At 36.8% G+C, this 15,852-nt stretch overlaps 1 protein-coding gene and 1 non-coding gene across 2 annotated transcripts; both read right to left on the bottom strand.

Annotated features, from left to right (window-relative positions):
• Positions 1-7,986: 7,986 nt before the first annotated feature.
• Positions 7,987-8,059, bottom strand: trnat-ugu (transfer RNA threonine (anticodon UGU)). Its single transcript has one exon. It is a non-coding gene; the product is annotated as a tRNA-Thr (tRNA).
• Positions 8,060-8,775: 716 nt separating this feature from the next.
• LOC107583492 (HHIP-like protein 1) lies at positions 8,776-15,013 on the bottom strand. Its single transcript, XM_016269707.1, has 9 exons — positions 14,514-15,013; positions 12,382-13,028; positions 12,167-12,310; positions 11,736-12,064; positions 11,503-11,629; positions 11,080-11,225; positions 10,840-10,921; positions 10,022-10,104; positions 8,776-9,745 (listed from the first exon to the last, which is right to left on the bottom strand). The coding sequence occupies exons 1-9, from the start codon at positions 14,802-14,804 to the stop codon at positions 9,207-9,209; spliced, it is 2,388 nt and encodes a 795-aa protein (XP_016125193.1). The 5' UTR covers positions 14,805-15,013; the 3' UTR covers positions 8,776-9,206.
• Between the last annotated feature and the right edge of the window lie 839 nt (positions 15,014-15,852).

Genomic DNA, 15,852 nt, shown 5'->3' on the forward strand with positions numbered 1-15,852 from the left:
AATGATGCAAGCATCGCCATAATTGCTAATTTACTATTTGAACAGACTCCAAATCCTTTCACCTTGAGGACGACATAACAGGCAAGATTTCATGGGCAAAAAACCACGTTGACTATTGCCAATAGTGTAGCGATTTATGAAGCACAGAAGTCACTTTCAAACCAAACAGTTTTCTGTTGTTCAACGTGGCGAGGCTACGTGACCAAATCGAACCTGTTACAAAATCTACGTGGGAAAAAATATATATATATATATGTATATAGCCATATATATTTAATGCTGTGTATTCCTTTGTTACTGAGCAGTGTTTTTAGGCTTAATTGCTTAAATTTTGTCACCCCTTCATTGCTGTGCACTTTTTTCTGCATTGTGGTTGATTTGTAGATTGTACACACAAAAAACATCTCTGTATTTTCGTATTTTTGCCTATTTCCCCATTCATTTTCTATGGCGGTCATTTATTTGTGCCTATTTCCCATTCATTTTCTATGGCGGTCATCTCTCTCTCTCTCTCTCTCTATCTATCCTTTGGTAATATATATTTATCTGACTCATAACTCACATAAACAAGGCAAAATACACATCTGTTGAGCAGAAAATGACCGGCCATTATTAATCAACTGTCATAGCCTTATATACTACACTGGTTTGCTGGGTGTGAAATGTTCCAGCCATTAGCACATTTATGTTTGTTTGCATTACAGCCACTTCCCAGAACTGATATAATTTATTCCCTGGCATGCTGGGTCGGTTCCAGGAGCGCTCTGAGTCTAAAACTTCAGATAAAATGAATGACATGTGCCTGAAAGCTTTGCTGTTACATCCACCGAATGTCGCTGCATGAAAAGTCTGTGCTTTTGTAGTGAAACATCAGACCACCAAATTTGTGACGTGGAGCATTAGAAAAACAGGAACACAAGCCACATTTAACATCTGATGTGAAGAGAGCCTGAGCAATGGTGCGTCATTGCTAATTCATCACCAATTAGCTTTGAAAAGGGTCGATCCAAATTTGATTTGAGAGAACTGCCTGCTGGTGGACATCTGCATGGTGGCACAAAGCACATTACTAATTCAACACATTACTAATTCAGAGGGAACCGGGGCTAAATGGACAAAGAAATGCAGCCAAACATATGTAGACCACATTGAAGTCCTTGGAAAAGATGAGGAATCATCAGCAGATGTGTAGACCATCAAGGGAAAGTGAGAAAAGGGAAAAACAGTGGGGTTAATTGCATCAAGATTTGTTGTATGTCATAGTATGTCATGATGAACGTCTGATTCAAGCTAGAAACTTGTTTATCATTCTAATGTTCTGATAATGCTTAAATAGACTGTGTTTAAATGCACTTTAGATTTATATTAAACAATGATAACTAATAATTTGATATTTCAAAAATTAATTGGGCCTCCCACCTGTCAAGGGGACATTTCTCTTTTTTTTCCAGAGCTGTTAGCTTAGTGGTGCATTAGCCAACTCTTGAAAGAGGAGCTACTATATGTGTACGGATGGCATAGGTACAGGTCCGCTGCCAGTGCATGGTCGTTAACACCATGTTTACTCTTCCAGACCAACAGGAATCCCTGATTTCCTTAGTGCTTCCTGCACGGGAGCCACAAATGCCTGTGAGCAGTCTATACTGGCCACCAGGTCTCTGTCTCTTACAAAAAGAACCGTGTACGTGCATATTTGTGCTTGTACTTGATGTCCAAAAATCCTCACAAATCAGGCTTATATGGCTGATACATGCATGGAACGCCTCCATGCTCCTAGATTGCTGGATTAAAACCAAAAATGTATGTAAAGCCTGTAGAAAGCTATATAAATTCCTATTTATGATGTGATTTAAAATGCCATTTTTGCTCATGGACAAAGTATTTATTATTTTATGTTATTTATTAATTTTATTAATTTTGCACCACAACATGCACTTTATTAGTGACTATCCTGGGTTGTGAAGGTTGCAGATTTTAAATAAAAAAATAAAAATAAAATCAGTCCAATAAAATTATGTATGTATAAAACCAAGGATGTCTGTAAAGAACAAAAAAGCTTTAACATTTCCATTTATCACAGGCAAAATATTATTCTTTTTTATTTATTTTTTTTTGCTCCACAACATGCACATTATTATTGATTAGTTGTGAAGGCAGCAAGTAGGTAAAAAAAAAAATAAGTACAAATATTTTATGCGCTGAAGAGCCCTAATAAAATTGTCACTGGCTAAACATTTTCATAAATTTTTATAATAAATAAATTCAATGGATTTATGTATCAACGAATGAAAGCTTTTGCAGCAAGATGGTGTAGTTACAAAATCTGCCAGAAGGGGCAAACAGGGTTAGAGCAAATTTATGAAGAATTTTAGCTCAGCAACTCAATGTGCAGAAAAAAATGACAATTATTGTAATTTCTTCTCTCTGTGGATGTGTTTGATATGGCATGTGTATTTTAGTCACGACCCTGCTGGCCTGTTCACATCTGAGGCTGATTTGGGCTTTCTGACAAGAGCTCATGAATTTAGATGTACTTATTATAGATTGGTATATTGGCCAGACCAGTTAATCAAAAACATTCTTTGGCCTTGTATCAGTTCCAAAATCTACTGACAGCCTTGTCAACATGTTCTTAACGGTTTTGTTTAAATATATATTATGTAAAACAATTGATTTACTTGAATTCAGCAATTCAATATTTATTTATTTAGTTAGTTAGAAATAATAATTAATTTTCTTTTCTATATCTTATTTTCTAAGAGCTAAATAAATGTTTTGAACTTCAAAACCTTGTGAAAGCATCAATTGCCGGAATTAATCAAATTTGTTTTATTTAATAATAATAATAATAATAATTTTTCTATTCATATCTCATGTTCTAAAAGCAATTGTTAGGTTTAAAAGATCAACCTCTCTACAACCCGCACATTTTACCACTCACCAACTGGCCAAAATGACCAATATGTCCAATTTGTAAAACAACCTGAAATTGCAGGCCTTTCTGTTCTAAACCCACATTAACTGACGGCCACCCAGACTTTTGTAAGAACCCCTTGTTTTCAGCCCAGATCCTGAGGTCTTAGAGAGAATTCACAAAATCCCAGAGTGGCCCATCGGAGCGGCTGGAACTCAACCTCTCGGGGTCAGTCTATTGTCTGCTGCACATTTGGTTCTTCATAAAACCTCTACCTGGAGATGTTATCACTCACTTAGGGAGGGTATTTCCATTCACAGAGCACAATAGCAGAAGATAACTCACCTGACTGTGCAGACAATGCAATGGTACGAATGCTACGGATGGCCGTAAACCCAGATCTTTCATTGTTCAATAGGAGAGTTAACCAAATGTTTGCTGCCGGCTCTCTATATACGGCGCCACATCTGCTGAGCTCCAAGCTCCTTATGACTGTTTATTTTCTTTACGAATGCTTTCTAGCCCTTTGTTTAGCAAGCTGTTACAGCCTCCAAGGGGCAACCCTTGATCCGTGGTGCTTCAGACATGAATCTGACCACTCAAAAAAGTGTGTGTAGCTCTTGAGAACTGGGAAGAGGGCTTTTTCAATCAACCAGAAAGCTTACTCATGCCGAATAATATTCTGCGGAGTGTGTTTTTGTGCAGGAGACTTGGCTGGTTCAGGCCTTTCATGGATAAATAAATACTGTACTAAAACTGCCAGTAGGTGGCAGCAAGTCCCTGTCCTAATGAGTGATTCATTGAATCGGTCAAAACAGCTGATTCCTTTAGAAATGAAGCAAGAGACATGCTGTATTTGAAATTGCCCATATACCCTCATGCACTATTCCCTACATTAGTCCACTAATATAGTCCAGTTGAAGGAGTGAATGAAAATGAGTGAGCGAGTTTGGACACTCGTTATTGTGATGCATTATGGGATTGAATGAGTGCACTCGATAACGTCCACTATGGTTTTGGACAGCACTACAAATAGCTGTCCCCTCAAATAGTGCCCTATTTAATTTGGGACACAGCCACAGTCTTTATGAATGGCTCATGACTTCATCACAGTGAGTGCTTTTGAACACCTATGAGGTGCTTTGGTTTGTTTTTGCAAAGTGAATGACATACTTGATAATGTCAGCTCGCATATTGTTCACAATTTCCATCATTACCAAGAGACTTTAATGGAACTTGCGACCATAGTTAGCTAACGATGCTTTTGGGAAACGCACCCCTGGGTAGTCCCAAATCCAAGTGGTTGCTAGGGTGTTCTGGATGGTTTGTGGGGAGTTGCTATATGGTTGCTAAGGTGCTCATGGTGGTAGCTATGTGGTTGAGCAATAATAATAATGCAGTCCTTAAGGTAAAATTTAGGTTAAAACACATTTAAGCCCATCAAGGATTATAATTTATTACTTTTATGGTCAGCCTGTATCTTTGCCAGCTATGCAATGTTAACCTGCTGTTAACTTGGGGGAGGGGCTGGGTTCAAGCCCCAGATTGAGTGTTGGGGCAGTAGCCGTGTTGTGCTCCGGGTCTCTGGAGGGGGCAGGTCCTCAGGAAGGCCCCAAGCTGTGAGTAAACAGCTGTATGTAGGATCGCCTGGCGGTCTGGAGCCAGCCACAGACCCTTAACTCCCACTCACTGACCCGTTCGTGTCAGTCACCCCCGTCCTATTAATAGACAAGACCTGCAGCCATTCACACACTTCTGAATGGAAAAACATTAGGCATAACAACAATGGATCTTCATCCGATTTGTGTTTCATGGTCTGGTAGACCACACTACTGTTCAAAATATATTTTTAAAAAAATGAATCATTTTATTCTGCAAGGATGCAAGAAAAGTGTCAAAAAACACATTTGCATTGTTATAAAACATTTCAAATAAATGCTGTGCTTTTTATCAGGTATCTACAGAAAATATTGAGCAGCACAACTGTTTGCAACATTGATCATAATAAGAAATGTTTCTAGAGCAGTAAATCAGCGTATTAGAATGATTTCTGAAGGATCATGTGGCACTGAAGACTGGATTAAGGGCTGATGAAAATTCAGCTTTTCAGTTCAAATGTAAAATATATTAAAAAAGAAAATCATTATTTTAAATTGTAATAAATCTTACAGATCCCAGTGGCAGCGTTGGGGATTAACTATACATGTACCAGAATTATGTAATTTTATTTAAAAAATAAATGTAACTGTAATCTGTTACAGTTAAACAATATGTAATTAAATTACAGTTACTTAGGAAAATGTTAATGATTACTAAGGGGGTTATGTTTGAATATCTTCACACAGATACAGATTTGCTTGATTTCTTTCCCAAATTGCATTGACTGCTCTAAAATATTATTTATATCTATATATCTAAAAATTATATCTAAAAATAATTTTTTAAGGTTAACTGTTTTTTTTCCCCCAAGGCATTGTTAGATGCCAGTGTTTCCTAGCTATACAAAGATTTGATTTCAAAAACAGTATCATAGCTATTAAACGGTTTCTTGTTATGATTTTAAATCTGTATTTACCGCAGAGTGATTTCAAAGTAAAACGTGGTGCCACAGTCTGCTATTGTGGTGGATGTGCTTTAAAATTAAATTATTATAATCTTAATTCAAGTGACTAAGGTTAACCCTGCCTGCTTTAAATGTTTCAAAATGATTAACAGTTGAAAACATTCAACTTTCAATATATATAATATCTTGTCGGAACATCTTTTGTCGACATGGCCTGCATGAATACAATGTGCTGTGTCCATTGTGATGAACAGTGACACATGGGAGAGAGAAACGCTCCAGCACCTCTCCAGAACTGCAGGATTTGGGTCTGTGGGGCGGAGATGATCAACCTTTTGATTTTAAACGGTTTCTTGTTATGATTTTAAATCTGTATTTACCACAGAGTGATTTCAAAGTAAAACGTGGTGCCACAGTCTGCTATTGTGGTGGATGTGCTTTAAAATTAAATTATTATAATCTTAATTCAAGTGACTAAGGTTAACCCTGCCTGCTTTAAATGTTTCAAAATGATTAACAGTTGAAAACATTCAACTTTCAATATATATAATATCTTGTCGGAACATCTTTTGTCGACATGGCCTGCATGAATACAATGTGCTGTGTCCATTGTGATGAACAGTGACACATGGGAGAGAGAAACGCTCCAGCACCTCTCCAGAACTGCAGGATTTGGGTCTGTGGGGCGGAGATGATCAACCTTTTGATAAGAGAACAGAGAAACGTGATAGGAAATGGGATTTGTTCAGGTTCAGCGCTCCACTTAAAGCTTGCTAGAGGAGAGCACTCACTAGTGTCCCATTAATTGACCATAATTACCAGGAAGACAGAGTGACTGATGTGAGATATGAAATGGGTTCATGCTGGGGTGACATGGTTGTTCTGATTTGAAATGGCTCGAAACAACCTTCATAAGCCACATGGTCTATTCTTTATAAGGGGAGCAGTAGTAAAACCTTTCGACATTTGCTGATTTTACATGTTATAATTATTGTGGCATCGTCTGGAAAATGTTTTCCACACAGAAGGCGGCTCAGTTTTCAGTCCTGAAGTTTTCCCCTTCAGATGCCGTTTGATCCAATGTGATTCATAATGAAAATAAATACCATTTTTGAATGTGATGACAGGATTTTTTGAAAAAATGCACGCTCTTAATCTTCTTGACAAAGGGAAGGATGAGCAGAAGCACCATATGGGTGGACTATTATTAATATTTAATTCCCATGACCATTAATGGTAGATTCTGGTAATATATAAGACTAATAATATGTTTCTTTAGTAAGGGCAGGTTCATTCATCTGTAAAAAAAAACAAAATAGAAGTCTAAAACACACTATAACTAACCAGTAGTTACATTAAACAATTACAATAAGGTTAATTATGTATTATTAGTTGTTTTAAGTAAACAATTGTAATTAATTTTAAAACATGGCAATTTAATGTTAAAAATCTCTTAGTATTAAAATCTTGAATTGCTAGACTGTTCATATTAATTAAATTCACAACAGCAGGTCATTTCTTAATCTCCCATATTTTAAATATACTGTTATCGAAAGAACATTGTCATTATTATACATTTTTCCAATTGCAAACAATAAACAATATACAGTTAAGTTTGTATAGTCCATAAATCAAAAAAAGAAAATGCATATAAATGAATAAATAAAAGTAATTATTAAATAAATAATTATTGTAGTGCAACACTGCCATCTATTGGCATTACATGGTTACTCTCACTACATACATTTCTTTTCTTAAAGTAATTCCCTTATAATGCCGGTAGGTGTCACTATAACATCACATTTAATTCATTTGAAATAAACAGTAGGTCCCCCACTTTTTAATCAAAAGCCTTCTCTCTCTTTCTCTCTAGTTTTGATTACACATATACACCTATGTTTTAATAACCATAACAATATAGTGACTACTATCGACGCTTGCATATCCAGAGAAATCTACTAGAATGATATTCACCTCTCCATTGCTGCTTTGTTTAACAGGGAGACCTGCTCTGTAAATGATGTGTTTCTGGAGGCAGAGAGCTAAATTACTTTTCAGAGGGATGCCACATTTGTAAAGGAAGTTGGCAGAGATAGGCTGGCACTACCTACGTGATTGAATGCTCAGCATATCAATGACCTTGTTCAAAGCAGAGCTGGAATTCAGCACACAAAGACCCCATTATTGCAATGAGAACAATGTCATCTACCCACATTTGGATAACAGCTTATTTAGCTCCTGTTTGGATGTAGATTTTAAGAGCAAGCAAACTCTGTTTGTTTTTTTTTAGACAAAACCCTGATATGAAACTATAAACAGCAATTATACTCAAGCTAAAAAATATGCTTAAATTTTACTCATGAAAAGAAAAAACACTTCACATCAGTATTTTACTTTAAATTTCCATATGATAAATTGTGTTATTCTCTTAATAGTCATGTATCGCTTTGCTATAAAATCTTCAGGTGATTGTAAAGAAGTATAAAAAAAAAAAGAAAAAAAAAAAGCGAGGCCCCAGCGAGGATCGAACTCGCGACCCCTGGTTTACAAGACCAGTGCTCTAACCACTGAGCTATGGAGCCAACTTGCCATCTCCTTTCTAGCTAATGGCTAATAACTGTAAAAATGTAACTACGAAAGGCATAGTAATTGCTATTTTATACCAGTACGATAAAATATAATATTGTTCCAAGATATTTTTCTTGTATTTCATTGTATATCTATGTATTTTAATTATATATATATATATATATATATTATTATATATTATAGTTAGCTACAAATGTTTAGCAAACGAGCCCCTTTACTCAACGACTCAACAACCAAATGAATTTGCTACGAAAAAAACTAACAACTACTTTACATAAGAAGGTTATCGTTTAGCGAAAATATTAAAAAAGAGGTAAAAAAAAAAAAAAGACTAGAATGGCCAGTTGTTGTTATGTGTGCCCTTTTCAGAGCACAGCACTAGCTAGCTGAATTTTAAAGTTTTAAAGTGATTGTACAAGATGGTAATATTGGTACTTTGACAGATTATTGCATGAATACCATATTCATATACTATGGTATTTAAAATATAAATACTATAATATAAAATATAATACAATAATATCAAAATATACAAAGCAACTTATCCAAGACTCGCTCAAAAATGAAAATGGCATCATTTGCTCACCCTCCAGTTGTTCCAAACCTGTACGAGTTTATTTCTTCTGCTGAACACAAAAGAAGATATTTTGAAGAATGTGGATAACCAAACAGTTGACAGTAGACATTGACTCACAAAGTATTTTTTCCCCCAATGGCAACTATTTTCCTTTTTGGGTGAACTATCCTTTAAGTTGTAAGTGCTACATGCAGTTTTTCTCATGATGTATTTGTGTTGGTGTAAAATAATCACAAAAACGTCATCATTCCAAATGTATTTGTGAATGCATGATGGTAAATTAACTGTTACAAAAGTTATGCAATGACGTAATATATTGGATTAAAAACTTCATTGATTCGGTCAAAATAAAACATCCATTCATTGATTCAGACAAAATAAAACATCCACATAGGTCTATGAATTTGAGCATCAAACCATGAACATGAATGCTTTGTTACGATAAAAATTTAACTCAAATATCACATTTTATTATAGTCCATATGTCTTCTGTATTGCAGTTGGTAAAGATGAGGTAGACCTATGTGCTACGACTAATAACAAAAAGCTTGTTTCAGAACTTTTCACTCCAGGCCTAAATTTCCACATATCACTCCAGCGTCTTCGTAGTGACCGCAGTTGTGTGTGCCAATCCCAGCATGCTGACAGTCCAAGAGAGTTTCCTCAGTCCCCTCACACTGCACATCATCCAGAATAATCTTCAGGTTCGTCCCCTCCCCAAATTCAGCGTGCTTGGCAGCCTTAAGTGCATGGTGGAACCCCAGCTGCCGGCAAACCACTATGGCATTCTTGGTGTTCCAGAGATCGTCACAAACGGTCCCCCATTCCAAATTAGCGTATACTTCCACCCTTCCCCGATCCCCCCGACCCTCTTCATCCCCGACCAATCTCACTGCTCCGTTCTTGTACTTGTCCTTCCTGCGTCTACCCATCCTCTGCCTGGATGTCCTGAGGGGCTTGGGTGTAGTTGGGGTGATCTGCTCGTCCTGCTCTCTAAAGATGTCCAGCAGCTCTTGAAGCCAGTCTTTTGAGCCAATGTCAGGAGGTTCCTCTGGATTTGGGAGTCTGGGATGCTTCGTTGGAACATGGACTCCTATTAGTGCTGTGAAAAAAGGGATTTTTAAAATCAATCACGTTGTCATTGAGTGCAGCAGGAATGAGTCTTAAAACCCGGAAAAGAGTTGCCATTACTTTGGGTTCCATCATCCCAAGGTGATGCTAACTTCTGACTGGGCCTACAAAAATACATCATTCCTGTGGCATTCTATTGCATATTTGGCAGAACATGAAATAATTTGAGCACACAGCTTCAAGGCAAAACACTGTTTTAGATGTACAAATTTTCTAGATCTCTTAAAAAGGCACACAGCCAACTTACTTTCCTTTGGCTTGAATGGTGTAAGATTGCTCCTAACATGAACTGAAAGAGGCTCAGAAGGACATTTTCCTGGGGGTGCACGTCTGTAATAAAGCAGGGACAAATTTAATTTCTTTAAATGAATATTCTGTGTTCAGCTGACATCATTTGTAGCCTAATAATGTTGATTACCACAGAATTTATTGTCAGAAGTAAAAATCCAGATTACGTAGTAAATGGGGGCCAATTTTTGGAGGATTTATAAACAGTTGTGAAGCTTAGAATTTGATAAAAGCACTTATTCTGTTAAAACTTTGTGTTATTTGAGCTGTAAAGTAGTTCTTGACATTTTTACGGTTGTTTTAGGTGTTACGTTGTCACAATGGAGCTGTAAAAGTGGAGATAGATTTTACAATGGAAAAGTTACATATTTCAAGTAAGCTAAATTAAATTTTCAGACTTAAATCATGTTAATATCCATATAGTTCATGTCATGTGGCTATACTTTTAAAACAATGAGTGTTTTAACATTTACAGATTGGCCCCTTTCGCTTCATTTGTAAGTGTTTCACTGTTACCCAGATTTTTTCTTTTTCTTTTTTTTTTTTCCATTTCTTCTCTTTTTTTTCTAAGAAACGGAGGAACAAGTCAAAATAAGTGTAGTACTTGGCCAGGCTTGATTTAATCTACGTCAGAGAGCGAGAGATAGATTACAGCTGCATGTATTGCTGCCAACACAGCCTTTTCATCTTTTGAGAGTAAAGTCTGTTAAGAGGCAACACAAGCTGATCTTTGCACACCACGAGACTACCTCATGAATGATAAAAAAAAATGAATACCTTGAGGGATCAACAATCTTGTACACAACACCTGTCGGAGATGTTGCACTTGGTATTTCGGTGGACATGAAATAGAGTTCACCTGGTCACAGGAAAAAACAAGTTAAGTCACATTAAATATTGATCAAATTACTATACATTTTTAAACAGGTTTTTTATTCACTAGGAGGCGCAAGTAACTAATTTTTGCAGCATAAAAAAGCCTTCAAAAGGAAAGTATAGCCTTTTCTGGGTACATACCTGCTTCATCCTCTGCAAATGATATGATGTACGGATAGTAATTGTTAATGAGCCCTGGAAATGAACAAGTCAGACCCACACCCATGCAAATCTCACTGTATTCCCAATTGCGTGTGTTTCTGTTTTCCTTTAAACTCATCAGGCGTCTGTGGAAATACATACAGCTCATGTTTGTCATTTTGAAAAAAATCTAATTAGTTATGACCTCAAGTAGTATCACAACAACATACACACTAATGTTCAGTAATATTGTGAAATATTATTACAATATAAAATAACAGTTTTCTGTTTTAAAATGTAAGTTTATTCATGTGATGGCAAAGCTGAAATTTTGATAATGTTTGATCATAATGCTGTTTTGATTATAATGACCTCAAACTTTTGAACGGTAGTGTACACACATACATACATTTCATTACTTACCCACTCATGAAATCTCCAAATATGTACATGCCATTTAAATTTGGATTTTCACAGCCTCTGTAAACATATCCACCTGTGACAGATTTACCCATTTTGTGTGGATATGCGAAAATCGGAAGAACATCATCTAGAAGTAAAAGAGTTCATAATGTAAAAGAATTTATGGGTTGAAAAAGACTTTTTCAAACATCAAGAATTTGAAGGACTGACATTGGGAGCAACTGTATTCCCACCTAAGGAGCTGTTGGCACAGAGTTTTTTGTCGTAACAAGAGAAGCCCTCTTTTGCTCTCCAGCCATAATTCCGGCCCTTTTCCACAATGTCTACTTCCTCATACTTATTCTGGCCCACATCCCCACAGAAGATTCGTCCTTTTCCTTCCTTGGTGTTCGGATCTCCTCTGTCTACTGAGCACCTCCACATGTTCCTCACCCCGTAGGCAAACACCTCTGGACGAGCGTTGGGTTCATGCATAAAAGGATTGTCCGGTGGGATTCTATACAGCGGCCCCCTTTCGTTGTCAGCTACATCAATGCGCAGAACCTTTCCCAAAAGGGCAGATCTAGCAGTTACATAAAGATAAGAGATGGAAAACTATTATAGGAAATCTGTCCTTCTTGTACCAAACTGAATTGATGAGTTGATGTTGTACAGAAAAACTTACTTGTTCTGTGCATTTCCGAATTTCCCAAATGGATCTCCTGCCATTCCACCATCCCCAGTAAAGATGTATAAGTATCCATCATCAGCGAAGAGAATCTGTCCACCGTTGTGATTAGAAGCAGGTTCATCTATCTCCAAAATTATTCTGAGGGGACATGAAAACACAGGGAGTATTGGACGCTCTAAACTCAATATGGTCAAAGAAAAACTGCTCACCTCTCTGAACCATGGTCAACCACGTTCATATCCGTAGAAGAGATACGGAACTCACTGATACGGATTATCTCGTCAATGCCCACCTCAACAGAGTAGTAAACATACAGCTTCCCATTGTATTTAAAGTTGGGGTGAAAGGTGAGTCCCAAAAAGCCTCTTTCATCACCTTCCCATGGAGATGTCAGCACAGCCTTTGTGATGTTTAGAAATGGCTTTTCCAGCTTTGATCGATTTGGTAGGTATACCCAGACCAGGCCAACTTGTTCAGCAATGAAAAACCTGTGCGTGCCATCATTGGCGTGAACCATGGCAAGAGGATTTCTGAGTCCATTGGCAACCTCCTCCAAACACAGCTGCAAGCAGCCTTCAGAGTCTGCTGTTGTGCGGCCCAGATTTTTGGTCAACCGTTCATTGCTCAGCAGATGAGGATAGCAGTAATCCGGGTCATCCAGCTCGAGGTACTGGCAAAGTCTGCGCTGATCATGCTCAAGTTCTGAAAGACGTGGATCGTCAGACAACAAGGTAAGAAAGGATCTGCACTTGGAATGGAATTGAGAACAGTAGTCCGGGCAGAGTCCAGGTATGGTCCGTAACGGCGTGCTGGGGTCTTCGGCATCAAAAAGGTGAGCAGCGTATGGAGAGCATTCCTGAAGAAGCGAAACAGGAAAAGTGAGGGATTGTAACTGAATCGCGATGGCCTCAAGCAATGGATTTGACAAGACATGTCTGCTACTCTGAGAAACCACATCCACGTAACTACTTCAAAAGTCCCTATGTGACCCCTGGTTGCTAGCATTTGCCAGACAGTTTTGACTGTTCCGAGGTTGTTTATTGATCGTGGATGCATTAAATTAGTCGACAGTAAAGACATTTAAAGATAACATTAAAATGTTAATTTTGAACAATTCTTTTCATAAATGAACCATGAAAAAATGTTTTTGGTTTCCACAGTTATTACTTATTTACGTTTTTTATTTTTTATTTATTACAGGCATATTATAAGCCTATGAAGTGTTTTATGTTTTTTCTGTTTTAGCTATGCTCTTACATGTTCATTTAAAAGACTGTGCATGTACACTGCCGGTCAAAAGTTTGGGATCAGTAAGACTTGGAATATTTTTTAAAGAAGTTTCATATGCATGAAAAAAACAGTAATTTTGCAAAATGTTATTACAATATAAAATAATGGTTTCTATTTTAATATCATTTAAAATGTAATTTATTTCTGTGATGCAAAGCTGAATTTCCATCAGCCATTACTCCAGTATAAAGTGTCACACGATCCTTAAGAAATCATTCTAATATGCTGATTTATTATTAGAATGATCAAAGTTGGCTTTTTGTGAAACTCCGATACTTTTTTCAGGATTCTTTGATGAATAAAAAGGTAAAAAGAACAGCATTTATTCAAAATATATATATTTTTTCTAAAACTATAAATCTTTGCTATCACTTCTTAACAATGTAACACATCCTTGCTGAATAAATGTTTACATTTCTTTCAAAAAAAAGAAAGAATAAAAATGTACTGACCCCAAACTTTTGAACTGTACTGTATATTGTTAGAAAAGATTTCTATTTTAAATAAATGCTTCTTTTGAACTTTTTATTCATCAAAGAATCCTGAAAAAAAGTATCACCGGATTCCAAAAAAATATTAAGCAGCACAGTTTCCAGCACTGATAATAAATCAGCATATTAGAATGATTTCTGAAGGATCATGTGACACTGAAGACTGGAGTAATGATGCTGAAAATTCAGCTTTGCATCACAGGAATAAATTAGATTTTAATGTATATTAAAATAGAAAAACGTTATTTTACATCATAATGATTTTTCACAATATTTCATTTTTTCCTGCATTTTTGATCAGCATAAGAAATTCCTGTAAAAAACATTAAAAATCGTTCTGATCCCAAACTTTTGACCGGTAGTGTATATGTGATTTTTTTATACAGTCTATTTCAAGTCATTGGCAACGCCTGGCAGGCAGACTGTTGGACATCATCGTTTACAATTTATGGCTGCAAAATGCGGTACGTGTTGAGAGGCGAACATGGTTCGAGTATATTTACCAGCAACAAGCAGAACAAAAAATGTCAAATTTGTGCAGTTGACCAAATCTAGCCTACCTGACAGAGCAGATCCTGGACGTACGCTGCACAGTTGGAATACCCATAATAATCGAAGTTATCCATTATCCGATAGTATTTTGCCATCAGCTCTTGGTCTCTGGCATAGTCACAGCAGCCTAAGTATTTATACATTTGACAGAACTGAAGTTCTTGTTGAGGCTGAAAGGGAGGTTTAAAATCCAAACACTGCGGATGCAGGAACGCAGGTGCGATCCAAAACGCCAACAAATAAAATAAAATAAACGGCGATTGCCATATACGGCCGAAAACATCGCAAAAGTACCACATAGCGCTCAAATCCTGGCGCTCAACTTCAGATACATGGAAGTTAAAGTTATGCAACGGATACTCAGCGTGTGTCCTCGCTGACTTATGTAGTCGTGCACTTTGCCCTGATTTTAATCATCAACCATTTCCAAACAAATTCACGGCTTATTTACTGTGTAGCGGCTAAACAGGAATCGCAGATCGGTTGGACCTGTATCATACTAAACCATCTCCTCCATGTTGGAGTTACGAGACTTGTCTTGACATCCTGACTGAGCAGATGTGAGACAGACACACACAGGTCCAAACCGCAATTCTCCGACTGTAACTCATGTCTGCCATGTCTACGTGTGTTATGCTGGAGTTTACCATAGAAACGATTGAGAGAGAGAGAGAGAAAAACTAATTTCGACAGGTTTAAGATTTAGTTTAACCCGTTAAGCCGACATTTAGCTCATACTTAACATATGAGCAGAGGCGGACAAAGTACTCAACTCCATTACTTGAGTGAAAGTAGAGATACTGCTGGTCAAATATTACTCCATTACAAGTAAAAGTTGTAAAGACAGATTTTTAGTCAAGTAAAAGTACAGAAGTAGCCTACTTGCTATTAAAAGTACTTAAGTACCAAAAGTAAATTTACTTTCTTATGTCAATGCACTGTTTTATTGTTTATACTTCTGAAGCAACTTAGAATACATTACACCTGCTGAATACAGTACAGTGAAATCCTGTAAATACAGACTGATATGGAAGATAAAAAAAAACCTGCTTTAAAACTCAGCAACACACCTGTAGCTGTATAACTTTACAACAGCAACACTGCTTTAACAAAAAAGCAAAACAGCAAGACTTATTTGACATCAAAACAAACATTTTAAAAATGCTGTCTAAACGCTCTCGCTGTATTTTGATGTCACACACAGAACAGTCTGTGCAGTTCTGTTTCAAGTCCAACACCTATTGTGTTTTATTAGGAGATGCACAACAGTTCTTCTGTGGCTTTATAGGTAATATTTTCACTTACACAATTTAGCAAAATCAGACAATATTGTGTGTAATGTTTACC

Source organism: Sinocyclocheilus grahami, unplaced genomic scaffold (assembly GCF_001515645.1).
Source record: "Sinocyclocheilus grahami isolate Dianchi unplaced genomic scaffold, SAMN03320097.WGS_v1.1 scaffold54.1, whole genome shotgun sequence".
Lineage (NCBI taxonomy): Eukaryota > Metazoa > Chordata > Actinopteri > Cypriniformes > Cyprinidae > Sinocyclocheilus > Sinocyclocheilus grahami.